This window comes from Lolium perenne, chromosome 4 (assembly GCF_019359855.2).
Source record: "Lolium perenne isolate Kyuss_39 chromosome 4, Kyuss_2.0, whole genome shotgun sequence".
Taxonomy (NCBI): Eukaryota; Viridiplantae; Streptophyta; class Magnoliopsida; order Poales; family Poaceae; genus Lolium; species Lolium perenne.
Genome location: NC_067247.2, coordinates 2,356,030 through 2,371,138, shown reverse-complemented (window position 1 = coordinate 2,371,138; position 15,109 = coordinate 2,356,030). Strand labels below are relative to the sequence as shown.

Genomic DNA, 15,109 nt, shown 5'->3' with positions numbered 1-15,109 from the left:
GGAACTCTAAAGACAACTTGCAACCATTAAAACTTGGGGAGAGCTTCCTCGACCACCGTCAACAACTCTTTCTTGTCTTGGTTGTGAGCTTTCTTTCTTCCTTTAGATTCTGCAAAATAGTTTTAGTTATCTTGTTATTTTCTGTTCTTGTCTTTAATTATCTATTACAAAACACATAAAAATTAGTGTAGCTTTTATTTCTACAGTTATGTCTTTTTGCTTTTTTTTACACAGTAGAAATACCAAAAATATGCATGGTTGTTATGGAGGGGCTTCCTAGAACCTCTATGACCGAAACTCAACATGCTCAGGATATATACGTTAAGCACCACTTATCTGAAAAAGGGAATAGATTAATGGGCATGTTGAAACACTTGAATGATCTTGCCATGAAACTTTGTGATCTTTATAATAAAACATATTGCTCTCATCAGAGAGATAAACATCTTCTTTTAAAATGTGAGAATAGTATTGAACCAACTATTGCCTCCTTAAAAAAGGGTGAAGTTAATCTTCTTCATATAGAGCAAATTAAGCAATTTGTCACTTTCATGGGAGCCTATGAGATAGATTCTCTCATTGATGAAAAATATGAAACTTGTGGTCTGGCTCGTAAACTTAAAATTTCAAGTTCTTTTATCCTAAAATATTGCATAAGAAATTTTAGTGATAATACTTATGTTATTGATTATAATGAGAGGACCTTTGCTGCCCAAGAAAGTACAAATATTTTGAAGGAGGGAGAAAATGAAAACATAAGCCTAGATGAGGAAAAGAATGAAGTACCAATGGAATAAGAGAAGGAAGAGTGGGATCCTCCACCCTTACCATCCAAAGATGATACTAACTCTCCAACTCAAAACTCTATTATTTTGAACGAACAACCTTCCTATGAACCTATTATTATTGATGGAAACTACTATCATTATGATGAATATGATGATGAATCTTTTGATAGGTCTACTAGTGATATTATTCATAGTAAAATTATTGATGATAATGAGGAGTTTTATTTAGATATGTTATATGATAATGCTTTAGATGATGGTCCTATTTTATTTGATGATCCTCCACGTAGAACAATTGTTACTAATTCATGGGAGGGTAAAAATGATAAACTAGCTGGTTATAATGATGCTCTCATTCATGAGAGTCCTATATTATTCTTGAATTCTCCTAACTTTACCAAAGACGAGAAATTTGCTCTAACTGATAAATATATGTGTGGTTTGCAATTCACTACTGCATAAATGCTTATAGGCGGTCTACATTAGTGGAGCGCTACTTCAGATACACACCGCAAGTATTTGGCCAAAATACTAGTGGCGGGTCAAAATGACCACATGTCACTAATAACACATTACTAGTGCATGCTGGCTAAATGGCACGCCACTAGTACGAGGGACCAATTATCGGCCCCAGCGTAAGTTACTAGTGGCGTGGTGATCCATGAACACGCCACTAATAATTTGTTCATTAGTGGCGTGACGCATATGTACATGTGACTAATCAGGATCTTCTCTTGGCTATGGAGGTCACATACTAACTCAGATGAGGACGACACTAAAAGAGAAGTTGTTCATAGTTGAACACTTTTTCATATAAGGTTATCTTGATGACTCTACAGCCCATCTTCAACTTCTAGTGTAGTTGTTTAGGATCCCGTGTGGCTACGTTTTAGCCCTTGAAGATCTTCCTAGTGAATCGTTTGAGGATTCCGTGTGGTTGTTTAATTATGCTTCCATCCTCTTAGTGAATGGATTGGGGCAAAAGTTACTAGTGGCATGCTATATATGGCCACACCACCAGTAATATCTAGCCCAACTAAGCCCCCTCGAGCCCTCTTTGCACCGCACCTAAAAAACTAACCCTAAAACGAACCCCCGACCCCCTCCTTTCCCTCTCGCTGGTAGCGCGGTCAACCACGGGCCACATGCAACTCCTTCCCTCAGTTCCCTTCAGCGCCTCGCTCGCTATCTTCATCCTCTCCCTCGGCTGCTCCCTCCCAGTTCCAACACCACCCAACCGTCTGCCCTCTTCCCCATGCGTACCACACAACACACCTTGCCAATTTCTAGCCGATATTGATCACGCCGCCCGTCTCCAACTCCGACCGCACGCAACCTCCTTTATCCAGCGTCGCCCCCACGGCCTCATCCGCTCCTGCCTCAACCGCCTGCCTCCCACACCATGCTCGATGCGGCCAGCGGCGGCATGCTTGATGCGGTTGGCAGATGCGTGTAGGTGCTCTTGGTGTAGCTAGCCGCTGTGTCCTCTTTCGTTACCACCATCAAGCTCCTCGGTGTTCAGCTGCGTGTTCACTGCCCCGGCATCCAGGAATGTGGAGCATGTCCTCAAGCGCGTCGAAGACGACATCCACAGCGAGTAGGACACCAACATGGGCGCGGCAGCGTGGCTCTCATAGACAGTGGTGCTTCATAGCTAGGGTTAGGGTTTTGTATTTAGGGTCAGTGGCATGTACTAATTGCAGGTTGGGTATTTCCTGTAATGTTAGTAGTGGCGTGGGCACAAAAGTGGCACGCCACTAATAACTGAAATACCAGTAGCATGCACCGCACACGCTACCAATATGTCTTTTACTAGACAGTGGTGTGGGGCCGGCACGCTACTAGTAACATTTATTAGTGGCTCCATATCAGTGGCGTGCCATCCGCACGCCACTAATAGCGATATTGCCATGCCACTAATAGGCTTTTCTGCACTAGTGACTGTGTTTAGTTCAAAACTCCTTTTGCAACCATGATATTAATATTGAAAGTAATACTAGCAAATATTTTGAAAGAGGAAAGCATGCCAATGATTTTCATGATAAATATAATGATCCTCTTTATATGCCAAAACCTGCAAAGTTGTATCTTTCTAGTGGTTACATTATAAAGTTTGTTCCCAATGCTTGCAAGTATTATGAAAGAGGAGGTGATAAGTGCCTTCTTTATTTTTAAATAACTCCAAAATTGCAAGCACATACTACTGATATGCATTGGACTACTGCTATTTTCTTTAATTTAGTAAAATATTAAATGCTAATGCATGGGAAGAAAGTTAGACTTCGTTGTTGTTGGTTTTATGTTTTGTGTTGCTCTCTACCTAGGTTACACTTGTTACCTATTCTGATTGGTTTGAGCACACCAAGGGACCCTGCTATTTTGTAAATAAGTTTTATTTATTTTTTCTCTCTGGTTTTTAAATAAAGTACCAAGTTTTACCCATTTGGATTTTAATTGATGTTCAAAACTATTTGGATTTGTTGTTTTCAGCACATTGTTGTCCACTGTTTTATTTTAAATATTTTATTGGAAGCTCCTAAAATCATGAAACATTTACTGTATGAACATCTTTTAGTCCTATGCATGCTCAAAGAAATCAGATTTTTTAACATTTTTAAGTTTCCCAAACAAATACGTTTTCCGGCTGTTTTTCAAAATAGAATCTATCTTTTGTTGTAAGAGTGGCCCTTATGGGCTTCAATTTGATTCTTTTTGGGTCTTTAGATATTCTGTGGGTGTTAACCACTTGAGCAACTTTTCTGGACATTTGAAACAAAATTGTTTTGGAGTTCTTGGCAGTAGTTAGGATATTATCTATGGCACTAATGTCTCCCCGCAGAAAAAGAATGGGAGAGTTTTTTGTGGTGAAGTTTTTTCATAGGTGACGAGGCCATGGGTCCCAGGTAGGCCCATAGAGGCTAAAGGAGGACCATTCGGCAGGGGAGGCCCAGCCCAAGGACTCAGGTGCCCGGCGCTAGCCCGCATACGTCATCAACTTGGAGTACAAGACAAGTTAGGACTAGTTTGTAATCAACTAGGACTCTACATGTAACCCTACCCCCTCCACCTTTATAAAGGGAGGTAGGGAGGACTCAGATACCGAGAACACATCTTTCTCACAATCCCTCATCGGCCTCCATATGGCTGCACCACCATCATGAGAATAGAGAATATATCTAGCCAAAATAGGAGTAGGCGCTGTTACCGGATGATGTTTCACTGGGCCCGAACCTGTATAAATCTTGTCTCTCTCTTGTGCTAACCCAAATCGGATCTCCGCCCATACGCCGCCTAGTATAATTCATTGCCGATCGGTTTCCCCATGGTAGTTGGTGCGCTGTCGAGCTATCAGAGTTTGACCTACATTTCACCAATAGCAAGGCCATCAAGAGAACCACCTTGGCGGACTTCATAGCTGAATGGACAGAAGCCCCAGTTACGGGGGAGTAATCCCAATCCAGCCTCCCCGGAGATGAAGATGCAGGCCGCTAGATCATGTACTTTGATGGCTCATACTCATATGAAGGTGCAGGAGCTGGCGTGCTCATTGTGTCACCATCCGACGAGCAGCTCAAGTACGCCGTGCAGATGCGGTTCGACAGAGTTCTCTCCACAAAACAAAACAGCAGAATACAAGGCTTTGCTTGCCGGCCTTGACCTCAAGCAATTGGTGGTCCGCGACGACTCCCAATTAGTGGTGAACCAAGTAAACAAACAGTATGAATGCCTGCAGATGGCGGCGTATGTGGAGGAGGTCCACTAGATGCAGCATGTTCCCCGCGCAGAACCTCATAGCTGATGAGCTCTCGAACCTGGCCGCCAAGCGCAAGCCAGTTCCTCCGGGGACATTTGTTGAATACCTCACTCAGCCCTCCGTCAAGCCCAAGCCCGCTGCCGGCACCCCTTCTACCTCCACTCAGGGGGCCCCCACATCTTCGTCGAGAGGAGGAGTTCTCGAGCAGCCCAGGAGGGAGCCCATCCCTAGAAAGCACGCTATCATGTTCGTCGAAGGAACTACTCCCCCATGGGCTGAAGACATACTGCAGTACCTGCGTGATCACACCCTCCCCGAGGACGATAAGCAAGCCGAGCGTGTCACCCGCCAAGCCTAGACGTATGTGCTGGTAGACGAGGACCTCTATCAGCGACACGAATGTGGAGTCAAGCTCCGTTGCATCTCACGGGAGGAAGGTTAGGCACTACTGGCGGATATCCATGAAGGCATATGCTCCACGCCACATCGCTTCGTGGGCTTTGGTGGGCAAAGCATTCCGTCAAGGCTTTTATTGGCCCACTTCTCTCGTTGACGCAGAGCACCTCATCAAGACCTGCGATGCCAGCCAGTTCCATGCCAAGAACATCCACCAGCATGCACAAGCACTACAGACCATCCCGTTCTCATGTCCGTTCGTGGTATGGGCTTGGACATCATCGGCAAGTTACCACGGGCAGTTGGCGGCTACCTGTACCTGCTGGTCGCCATCAACAAATTCACCATCACCACTCAAGCCGCTGTCAAGTTCATCATGGGAATTTTTGGCCGTTTCGGTGTGCCTAACAGCATCATCATCGATATGGGATCACAGTTCACCAGCGGCGTATTCTAGGCCTACTACAACGAGCTGGGCACGAACATCTCCAATGCATCCGTGGCTCACCCCCGAAGCAATGGGCAAGTTGAGCGTGCAAACGAGGAAGTGCTGCGAGGCCTCAAGACAAAGACCTTTGACAGGTTCAAAGGCAGTAGCAAGAATTGGATCGGAGAACTTCCAGCTGTGTTGTGGTCGTTGCGTACCACACCAAGCAGAGCCACTGGCGAGTTGCAAAGGGTTGGCAAGTTGGAGGGTTGTTTCATTTGTTCGCTGGTCAGTTGGATGACACTTGGTCACTCAGAGTAGACACAGAGAGAAAGAGAGTAGCCCGAGTAGCACAGGAGCAAGTCCTCATAGAGCCCCGGCAACCACGAGAGATCATCTTCCTCGTTGTAAATCGAGTGTCCACCTTCCGTCAATCCAAGAAAAGAAAGACGTAGAGTTTTACGCTTGACGCGGCCTCAACCTGGGTAAAAAACCAAGTGTGTCCATGTGTTGCTTGGATTGATCGAGTTCGTTGCACCCCGCACCCTTTGCCAAATGAAAAAGGGGGTGCCAGGCATCCCTGGTGTCTGCGTCCCCACACGCGACAGAAATCCCTTCCCATATCTTGCCATGAGTTGATACTCTTAGCCAGCAGGTTTTGGATCCAGGTGCTTGCCGTGCATGCCAGCACGGGGGGAAGGTAGCACGTGTCTACCAACTCGTCAGTGTTTTGGATGGTCATGGCCATCAGGCAATCTTCCATCCAATTTCTTGGATTCTCTTTGCCATCGTAGCTCTTGATTTCTCTGGGAGGTTCGAATTTCTTCGGAATTTTGCTACGAGGACGTTCGGGCCGAAGCACTTCGGTCCAATCTGGTTTCTGCTAGATAGAGCATCATCGCAATGATCATTGAGGTTATTTCGCAAGTCACCTGCGGGCGCCGAGTTACGCTCTGCGTCGGCCGAGTCGTTACGGTGCCGCAGGTCAAGTGCCTCACCGGCTTGTGCTGGCTGTCCTTGCTCCATGTGGCTACCTGCATTACTCGAGACGGCTGGTTGATCGCGGTTTATGCGTTGCTGTATGTGACCTGTGTTTTTCCTCTCATCATGGCCCGACTATGGATTGGTTGCGAGTGCAGCCTATTGATACGTCTCAAACGTATCTATAATTTATTATGTTTCATGCTAGTTTTATGACAATACTCACATGTTTTATATACACTTTATATCATTTTTATGCATTTTCCGGCACTAACCTATTAACAAGATGCCGAAGCGCCAGTTCCTGTTTTTCTGCTGTTTTTGGTTTCAGAAATCCTACACAGGAAATATTCTCGGAATTGGACGAAACAAAAGCCCACGGTCTTATTTTCCACGGAGTCTTCCAGAACACCGAAGAGGAGACGAAGAGGGGCCACGAGGCGGCCACACCATAGGGGGGTGCGGCCCCACCCCTGGCCGCGCCGCCATATGGGGTGGGCCCCTCGGGCGTCCCCCGACTCTGCCCCTTCCGCCTATATATTCTCCCAGATGCGAAAACCCTAAAGATATCGGTCTTCCGCCACGAAAAGTAACGTAGCCGCCGCCATCGCGAAGCCAAGTTCGGGGGACAGAAGTCTCTGTTCCGGCATGCCGCCGGGACGGGGAAGTGCCCCCGGAATCCATCTCCATCGACTCCATCGCCATCTTCATCGCCGTTGCTGTCTCCCATGATGAGGAGGGAGTAGTTCTCCCCCGAGGCTGAGGGCTCTACCGGTAGCTATGTGGTTCATCTCTCTCTCCCATGGTGTGATCTTTATGTGATCATGAGCTTTGTAATCTAGTTGAATATGTAGATGTTACTCTTGTCTATTATGCACTCTAGAGGTTACTTTAATATGAACTCCGGATTCACTCTCCACGGTGTGATGGTGACAGTGTGCGCATCGTGTGTGATTCCTTTATGACGTTGTGGAGCTTGTTTACTCCGGCTTGAGGTGTGCTTTTGCAGCCCTACACAATGAATGGTGTTTGTTATCCAACAAGAGTGTTTGAGAGTAGCATTTATTTATTCAATTATGTGATCATTGTTGAGAATGTCCACTAGTGAAAGTATGATCCCTAGGCCTTGTTTCTAAGCATTGAAACACGTTTCCAACAAGTTCTGCTACATGTTTGCTTGCTGCCATTTTTATTTCAGATTGCAATTACTACTTATAATCATCCATATTACTTGTATTTCACTATCTCTTCGCCGAACTAGTGCACCTATACATCTGACAAGTGTATTAGGTGTGTTGGGGACACAAGAGACTTCTTGTATCTTAATTGCAGGGTTGCTTGAGAGGGATATCTTTGACCTCTACCTCCCTGAGTTCGATAAACCTTGGGTGATTCACTTAAGGGAAACTTGCTGCTGTTCTACAAACCTCTGCTCTTCGAGGCCCAACACTGTCTACAGGAATAGAAGCGTGCGTAGACATCAAGCTATTTTCTGGCACCGTTGCCGGGGAGGTAAGGTAAAAGGTATTCACATCCTCCGACTACTAAGCTATTTCCTAGCACTGTTGCCGATGTGTGAGTGCTCGAAGTTATTTCCTTTAGATTCTGCAATTGCATCTTTTTGTTTCTTGTTTTATTTTTCACTAGTTAGGCATAATGGAAAACAACAAAAAAATTTAGTGAGCTTTTTAATCTTTTTCCTGAGTTAAGACATAAATTGTTTGATGCGAAAATTAAAAAACCTATGGAACCTTATTTGCATGCTAGTAGCAATGTTATTAGTATGAACGCAATTACTGCTAATGCTATGGAAAAGTCTAAGCTTGGGGAAGCTAGTTTTTATGATCTTTTTAGCTTCCCATCTTTAGGGGAGAAAATTTGCTCTGATAATACTTTATCTCCCATATGCGATAACTCTAATGATGATTGTGATATTTTAAATCCACCTACTGAAAGTATTCCTTTCAAGATACCTACAAAAATTGTTGAACTTGCTATGAAAAATTGCTATTTTGGAGATGGGACTGTCCATCCTAGTGATCATTTAATCTTTATACATGAATTATGCGAGTTGTTCAAGAGTGTAGGTATTTCAAAGGACCAAGCTAAGAGGAAGCTATTCTCTATATCTCTGAAGGGCAGAGCTGCGGAATGGTATAAGATGCTGAAGAATGGTCGATCTATTGGTTGGGAGGAAATTGTACCTCTCTTTTATTCTAAATTTTATCCTCCTCATGAAGTGCATGTTGATAGGAATTACATTTATAATTTTTATGCTCGTGATGGAGAGAGTATTTCCCAAGCATGGGGGAGATTGAAGTCACTAATGCTCAAATGTCCCATTCATGAGCTGCCCCGTAATGTTATTATTAATAATTTTTATGCAAGGCTTTCAGGACACCACAAGGACTATCTAGATGCCTGTTTGGAGGGATCTTTCACAAGCAAGGAGGTTGAAGCTAGATGGGATCTTCTTGAAAGAATTCAAAGCAATACTGAAGATTGGGAGAACGACAAAGGTAAAGAATCAGGTATAAACTATGAATATGAATGCATTAAGTCTTTCATTGAAACTGCTGGTTTTCAAAAGCTTAGTGATAATTATGGTCTTGACTCTCAAATTATTGTTGATTGTTGTAGAACCTTTGCTTCTCATATTAATGTTCCTAAAGAAAATTGGGGCGTGTATCATGAACCTTTCAAAGACACTTGCATGGAAAATGAAATTGTTGTTAATGATTGCAATAAACATGCCCAAACTTCTGAAAATACTATTTCTTATAAGCATGTTAATTTTTGTGGAATGCATAGACCTTGTGGAATTAATCAAATCGAAGATGAATATTGTATCCATCATAGGAATGAAAAAACTAGAATGTGGTACAAGGCTCTAAATGATCTTGGTGAAAAAGTTTGTGACCTCCATCCTTTTATTTGTGAACTTTGCTATGAAGTGGGTCATTTTAATTTTCAATGTTCTGGTCATGATGATAGTATTTCGAATTTAATGAGTACTTCAAGTCTATATTGTGATAACATGATCACTCCTAATCAGCATGATGAACTTACTTTATTTTTGGGGTGTGAAGAGCTATCAAGAAAAATTTCTTTGTTAGATATGAGTGATCTTGATATGAATAGTGTGTTGCATGGATGTTATCTCTATTGTGTTAATAATTGTCATGCCAACACCTACATACAAAGTGTTATAAAGGATGGGACTTTACCAAAATATGACAGGACTAATATGTGTTTTGTTCTTATTAATGAAAGAGAGGTATCCTCCCAAGTTTCTTCTATTGTTTCTAATAATAAACCAGGTTATGTGGAGAAGCTTCCTTTCAAGCCTCTCCCTCCTAAAGAGGAAAAGAAGAAGAAGAAGAAGAAGGGAACGAAGAAGAAGAAGAAGAGGAGTAAAAGGAGAGAGGAAATGGTATCTTCTCCCAAACTTGTTGCTCCTATTACAATTGATACTTATAATTCTGAATTCGATGATTCTGAACTTGATGATGAACCTATGCCTGTTATTTATATTAGTGATCGTGATTGGGAAAAGCACACTTCTTTTGATATTGAAGATCTCTAGGATACTAATTCTGAAAATGATGATGTTAATAATTGCCATAGTATTAGTACTATCCATGTTTCTTCCCATGATGATATAGAAAGCTCTAAGCTTGGGAATGAGGTGTTTGAAAATCCTTTTGCTACTGATGATTATATGTTTGATACATCTCCTTCTAGTAACAATGATGGTATGTTTACAAATGAACACAGTTTGGAAGATAACTATTCTATTTCTTATGATGACACTATGCCTCCAATCTTTGACAATTATTATAAAGAATACTATGACATGGGTTATAATTACAGTTATCCTCATGAAACTTGTCATAGTTATGGAGGGATTACCCAAAACCATCTCTCTAATATACAGCTTGTCTATCATATTCAAGTTCGTTATGGTGATTGTGATATTTTCAGTCCATCTACTATTGAGGATAAAATTCATTATGATTATTCTATGCCTCCAATTTATGATGATTATAATGATGGATGTGATAGTTTTACTCCCACTATTACTAATAAAATTGATTATGCTTGTGTGGAGGGTAATGATACTTTTATGCATGTGGATCATGATAAGAGTGCTTTATGTGATAGCTATATTGTTGAGTTTATTCATGATACCACTGAAAATAATTATGAGAGAGGAAAATATGGTTGTAGAAATTTTCATGGTACTAAAACACCTCTCTACATGCTGAAAATTTTGAAGTTACTCGTGTTTTATCTTCCTATGCTTATTGCATTATGCTTACATGACTTGTTTAATTACAAGATTCCTTTTCATAGGAAGTGGGTTAGACTTAAAAGTGTTTCTTATTTGCTTTTGATGCTCTCTTTTGCTTCAACTCTTATTTCTTGCGAGAGCATCATTAAAATTACTGAGCCCATCTTAATGGCTATAAAGAAAGCACTTCTTGGGAGATAACCCATGTTTTTATTTTGCTACTGTTTTGTTGTGTCTTGGAAGTTGTTACTACTGTATCAACCTCTCCTTATCATTTTTATTTCATTTTTGTGCCAAGTAAAGTCTTTGATAGAAAGTTGATACTAGATTTGGATTTCTGCGCAGGAACAGATTTTTAGCTGTCACGAATTTGAGTTGTTCTCTCTGTAGGAAAATCTAAAAATCTTGAAACAATTCGTGAGTAATCCTCAGATATGTACGCAACTTTTATTCAATTTGAGCTTTTTCATCTGAGCAAGTTAAGTGCCTCGAAAAAATTCGTCTTTACGGACTGTTCTGTTTTGACAGATTCTGCCTTTTATTTCGCATTGCCTCTTTTACTGTGTTTGAGTGGGTTTCTTTGCTCCATTAAATTTCAGTAACCTAGGGTAATGTCCAGAAGTGTTGGGAATGATTGTGTCCTTGCTGAAGATGTGAACTTTTTATTACGCACTAACCCTCTAATGAGATTGTTTTGAGTTTGGTGTGAAGGAAGTTTTCAAGGATCAAGAGAGGAGGATGATATAATATGATCAAGAAGAGTGAAAAGTCTAAGCTTGGGGATGCCCCCGTGGTTCATCCCTGCATATTTCAAGAAGACTCAAGCATCTAAGCTTGGGGATGCCCAAGGCATCCCCTTCTTCATCAACAACTTATCAGGTCACCTCTAGTGAAACTATATTTTAATTCCGTCACATCTTATGTGCTTTACTTGGAGCGTCTGTGTGCTTTTATTTTTGTTTGTGTTTGAATCAATTCGGATCCTAGCATTCCTTGTGTGGGAGAGAGACACGCTCCGCTTTTTCATATTGAACACTGGTGTTCTTAGTTTTACTTTTAATGTTCATGGCGAAAGTTGAAAGCCGCTGCATTTATTGCTATTTGGTTGGAAACAGAAAATGCTTCATGTGGTAATTGGTATATTGTCTTGAATAATTTGATACTTGGCAATTGTTTTCGAGCTCTCAAGTAGATCATGTTTAAGCTCTTGCATCATGTAGTTTAAACCTATTAGTGGAGACCTACCGTAGAGCTTGTTGAAATTTGGTTTGCATGATTGGTCTCTGTAAAGTATAGATATTTTCTGGTAAAAGTGTTTGAGCAACAAGGAAGACAGTGTAGAGTCTTATAATGCTTGCAATATGTTCTTATGTAAGTTTTGTTGTACCGGTTCATACTTGTGTTTGCTTCAAACAACCTTGCTAGCCCAAGCCATGTACTGAGAGGGAATGCTTCTCGTGCATCCAAAACCTTGAGCCAAAACCTATGCCATTTGTGTCCACCATAACTACCTACTATGTGGTATTTTTCTACCATTCCAAAGTAAATTGCTTGCGTGCTACCTTTGAAAAATTCATTCCTTGTCTTTGCAATACATAGCTCATGGGAAAGTAGCCTAAAAAACTATTGTAGTAAAGAATATGTCGCTTATGTATCTTAGTTCTTATAAGTTGCTTGTTGAGCGGTACCCATGTTTCTGGGGACGCCATCAACCTGTCACACTTTTGTTGAATATCATGTGAGTTGCTATGCATGTTCGTCTTGTCTGAAGTAAGGGAGATTTGCCATGAGTTAAATGGTTTGAGTATGCATATTGTTAGAGAAGAACTTTGGGCCGCCAACCAAAGCCATGTATCATGGTGGAAGTTTCAGCTTGGACATTAATCCTCAAATCTCTTATGAGAATATTATCTGTTGTTGAATGCTTAAAGCATAAAAGAGGAGTCCATTATCTATTTTCTATGTTGTCCCGGTATGGATGTCCTCAAGTTGAGATCTATCAAAATTGAGAGATCAAATGCGATCTATCTCGTTGGACCTTTGTACAGGTGGCATAGAGGTACCCCTTTGTGACACTTGGTTGAAACATATGTAATGCAATGATAATCCATGGAAATCCGAGCTAATTAGGACAAGAAGCGGGCACTATTAGTATTCGATGCATGAGGCTTGCAACTTATAGGAGGTTTTATGCATAACACATATGAATTATTACTACCGTTGACAAAATTGTTTCCATGTTTTCAAAATAAAAAGCTCTAGCACATGAGTAATCCCTGCTTCCCTCTGCGAAGGGCCTTTCTTTTACTTTATGTTGAGTCAGTTTACCTACTTCTTTCTATCTTAGAAGCAAACACTTGTGTCAACTGTGTGCATTGATTCTTACATACTTGCTTATTTGCACTCATCATATTACTTTGTGTTGACAATTATCCATGAGATATACATGTTGAAAGTTGAAAGCAACTGCTGAAACTTAAATCTTCCTTTGTGTTGCTTCAAAACCTTCTATTAAGAATCTATTGCTTTATGAGTTAACTCTTATGCAAGACTTGTTGATGCTCGTCTTGAAAGTACTATTCATGAAAAGTCTTTGCTATATGATTCAGTTGTTTAGTCATTATCTATTTGTTAACAAACTATAGACCATTGCTTTAAATCACTTCATTCATCTCATATGCTTTACAATAGTATTGATCAAGATTATGATGGTAGCATGTCACTTCAGAAATTATCCTTTTTATCGTTTACCTACTCGAGGGCGAGTAGGAACTAAGCTTGGGGATGCTTGATACGTCTCAAACGTATCTATAATTTCTTATGTTCCATGCTAATTTTATGACAATACTCACATGTTTTATATACACTTTATATCATTTTTATGCATTTTCCGGCACTAACCTATTAACAAGATGCCGAAGCACCAGTTCCTGTTTTTTGCTGTTTTTGGTTTCAGAAATCCTACACAGGAAATATTCTCGGAATTGGACGAAACAAAAGCCCACGGTCTTATTTTCCACGGAGTCTTCCAGAACACCGAAGAGGAGATGAAGAGGGGCCACGAGGCAGCCACACCATAGGGGGGCGCGGCCCCACCCCTGGCCGCGCCGCCATATGGGGTGGGCCCCTCGGGCGTCCCCCGACTCTGCCCCTTCCGCCTATATATTCTCCCAGATGCGAAAACCCTAAAGATATCGGTCTTCCGCCACGAAAAGTTACGTAGCCACCGCCATCACGAAGCCAAGTTCGGGGGACAGAAGTCTCTGTTCCGGGACGCCGCCGGGACGGGGAAGTGCCCCCGGAATCCATCTCCATCGACTCCATCGCCATCTTCATCGCCGTTGCTATCTCCCATGATGAGGAGGGAGTAGTTCTCCCCCGAGGCTGAGGGCTCTACCGGTAGCTATGTGGTTCATCTCTCTCTCCCATGGTGTGATCTTTATGTGATCATGAGCTTTGTAATCTAGTTGAATATATAGATGTTACTCTTGTCTATTATGCAATCTAGAGGTTACTTTAATATGAACTCCGGATTCACTCTCCACGGTGTGATGGTGACAGTGTGCGCATCGTGTGTGATTCCTTTATGACTTTGTGGAGCTTGTTTACTCCGGCTTGAGGTGTGCTTTTGCAGCCCTACACAATGAATGGTGTTTGTTATCCAACAAGAGAGTGTTTGAGAGTAGCATTTATTTATTCAATTATGTGATCATTGTTGAGAATGTCCACTAGTGAAAGTATGATCCCTAGGCCTTGTTTCTAAGCATTGAAACACGTTTCCAACAAGTTCTGCTACATGTTCGCTTGCTGCCATTTTTATTTCAGATTGCAATTACTACTTATAATCATCCATATTACTTGTATTTCACTATCTCTTCGCCGAACTAGTGCACCTATACATCTGATAAGTGTATTAGGTGTGTTGGGGACACAAGAGACTTCTTGTATCTTAATTGCAGGGTTGCTTGAGAGGGATATCTTTGACCTCTACCTCCCTGAGTTCGATAAACCTTGGGTGATTCACTTAAGGGAAACTTGCTGCTGTTCTACAAACCTCTGCTCTTGGAGGCCCAACACTGTCTACAGGAATAGAAGCGTGCGTAGAAATCACCTATTAGTCGGCTAGGGGTAGTTCTTCTTGAGAACAACAACAGTCTTGATGAGCGCCAGTGCACGGCGGTGGTCGTTCGACTGAGGATCGTCACCCAAGATCTCAGGGTCTTGAGTCAAGGTTGCCGCTGCCACTATATTTTGCACTGGCATGGGAAAGTGATCTTTGGGCACCTCTGGGATGCCTCTGGCTTCGGACGCTCCATTGGCTCCCGTTGCCCACCAGCAACAGAAGCTCCACTGGCTCCGGGTGCTCCGCCGGCTCTAGGTGCTTCGCTCACCACGATTGTTCCACCAGTTGCTATCGTCGTGACACGGGCGCTTGGTCAAGTTGTAGTGTTCCCCTGGACGAAGAGCTC

At 42.2% G+C, this 15,109-nt stretch overlaps 1 protein-coding gene across 1 annotated transcript; it reads left to right on the top strand.

Moving 5' to 3' along the window:
* Window positions 1-4,558: 4,558 nt before the first annotated feature.
* On the top strand, window positions 4,559-4,900 carry LOC139830787 (uncharacterized). Its single transcript, XM_071819620.1, has one exon. It carries the CDS (start codon window positions 4,559-4,561, stop codon window positions 4,898-4,900), a length of 342 nt encoding a protein of 113 aa, XP_071675721.1.
* Window positions 4,901-15,109: the final 10,209 nt, after the last annotated feature.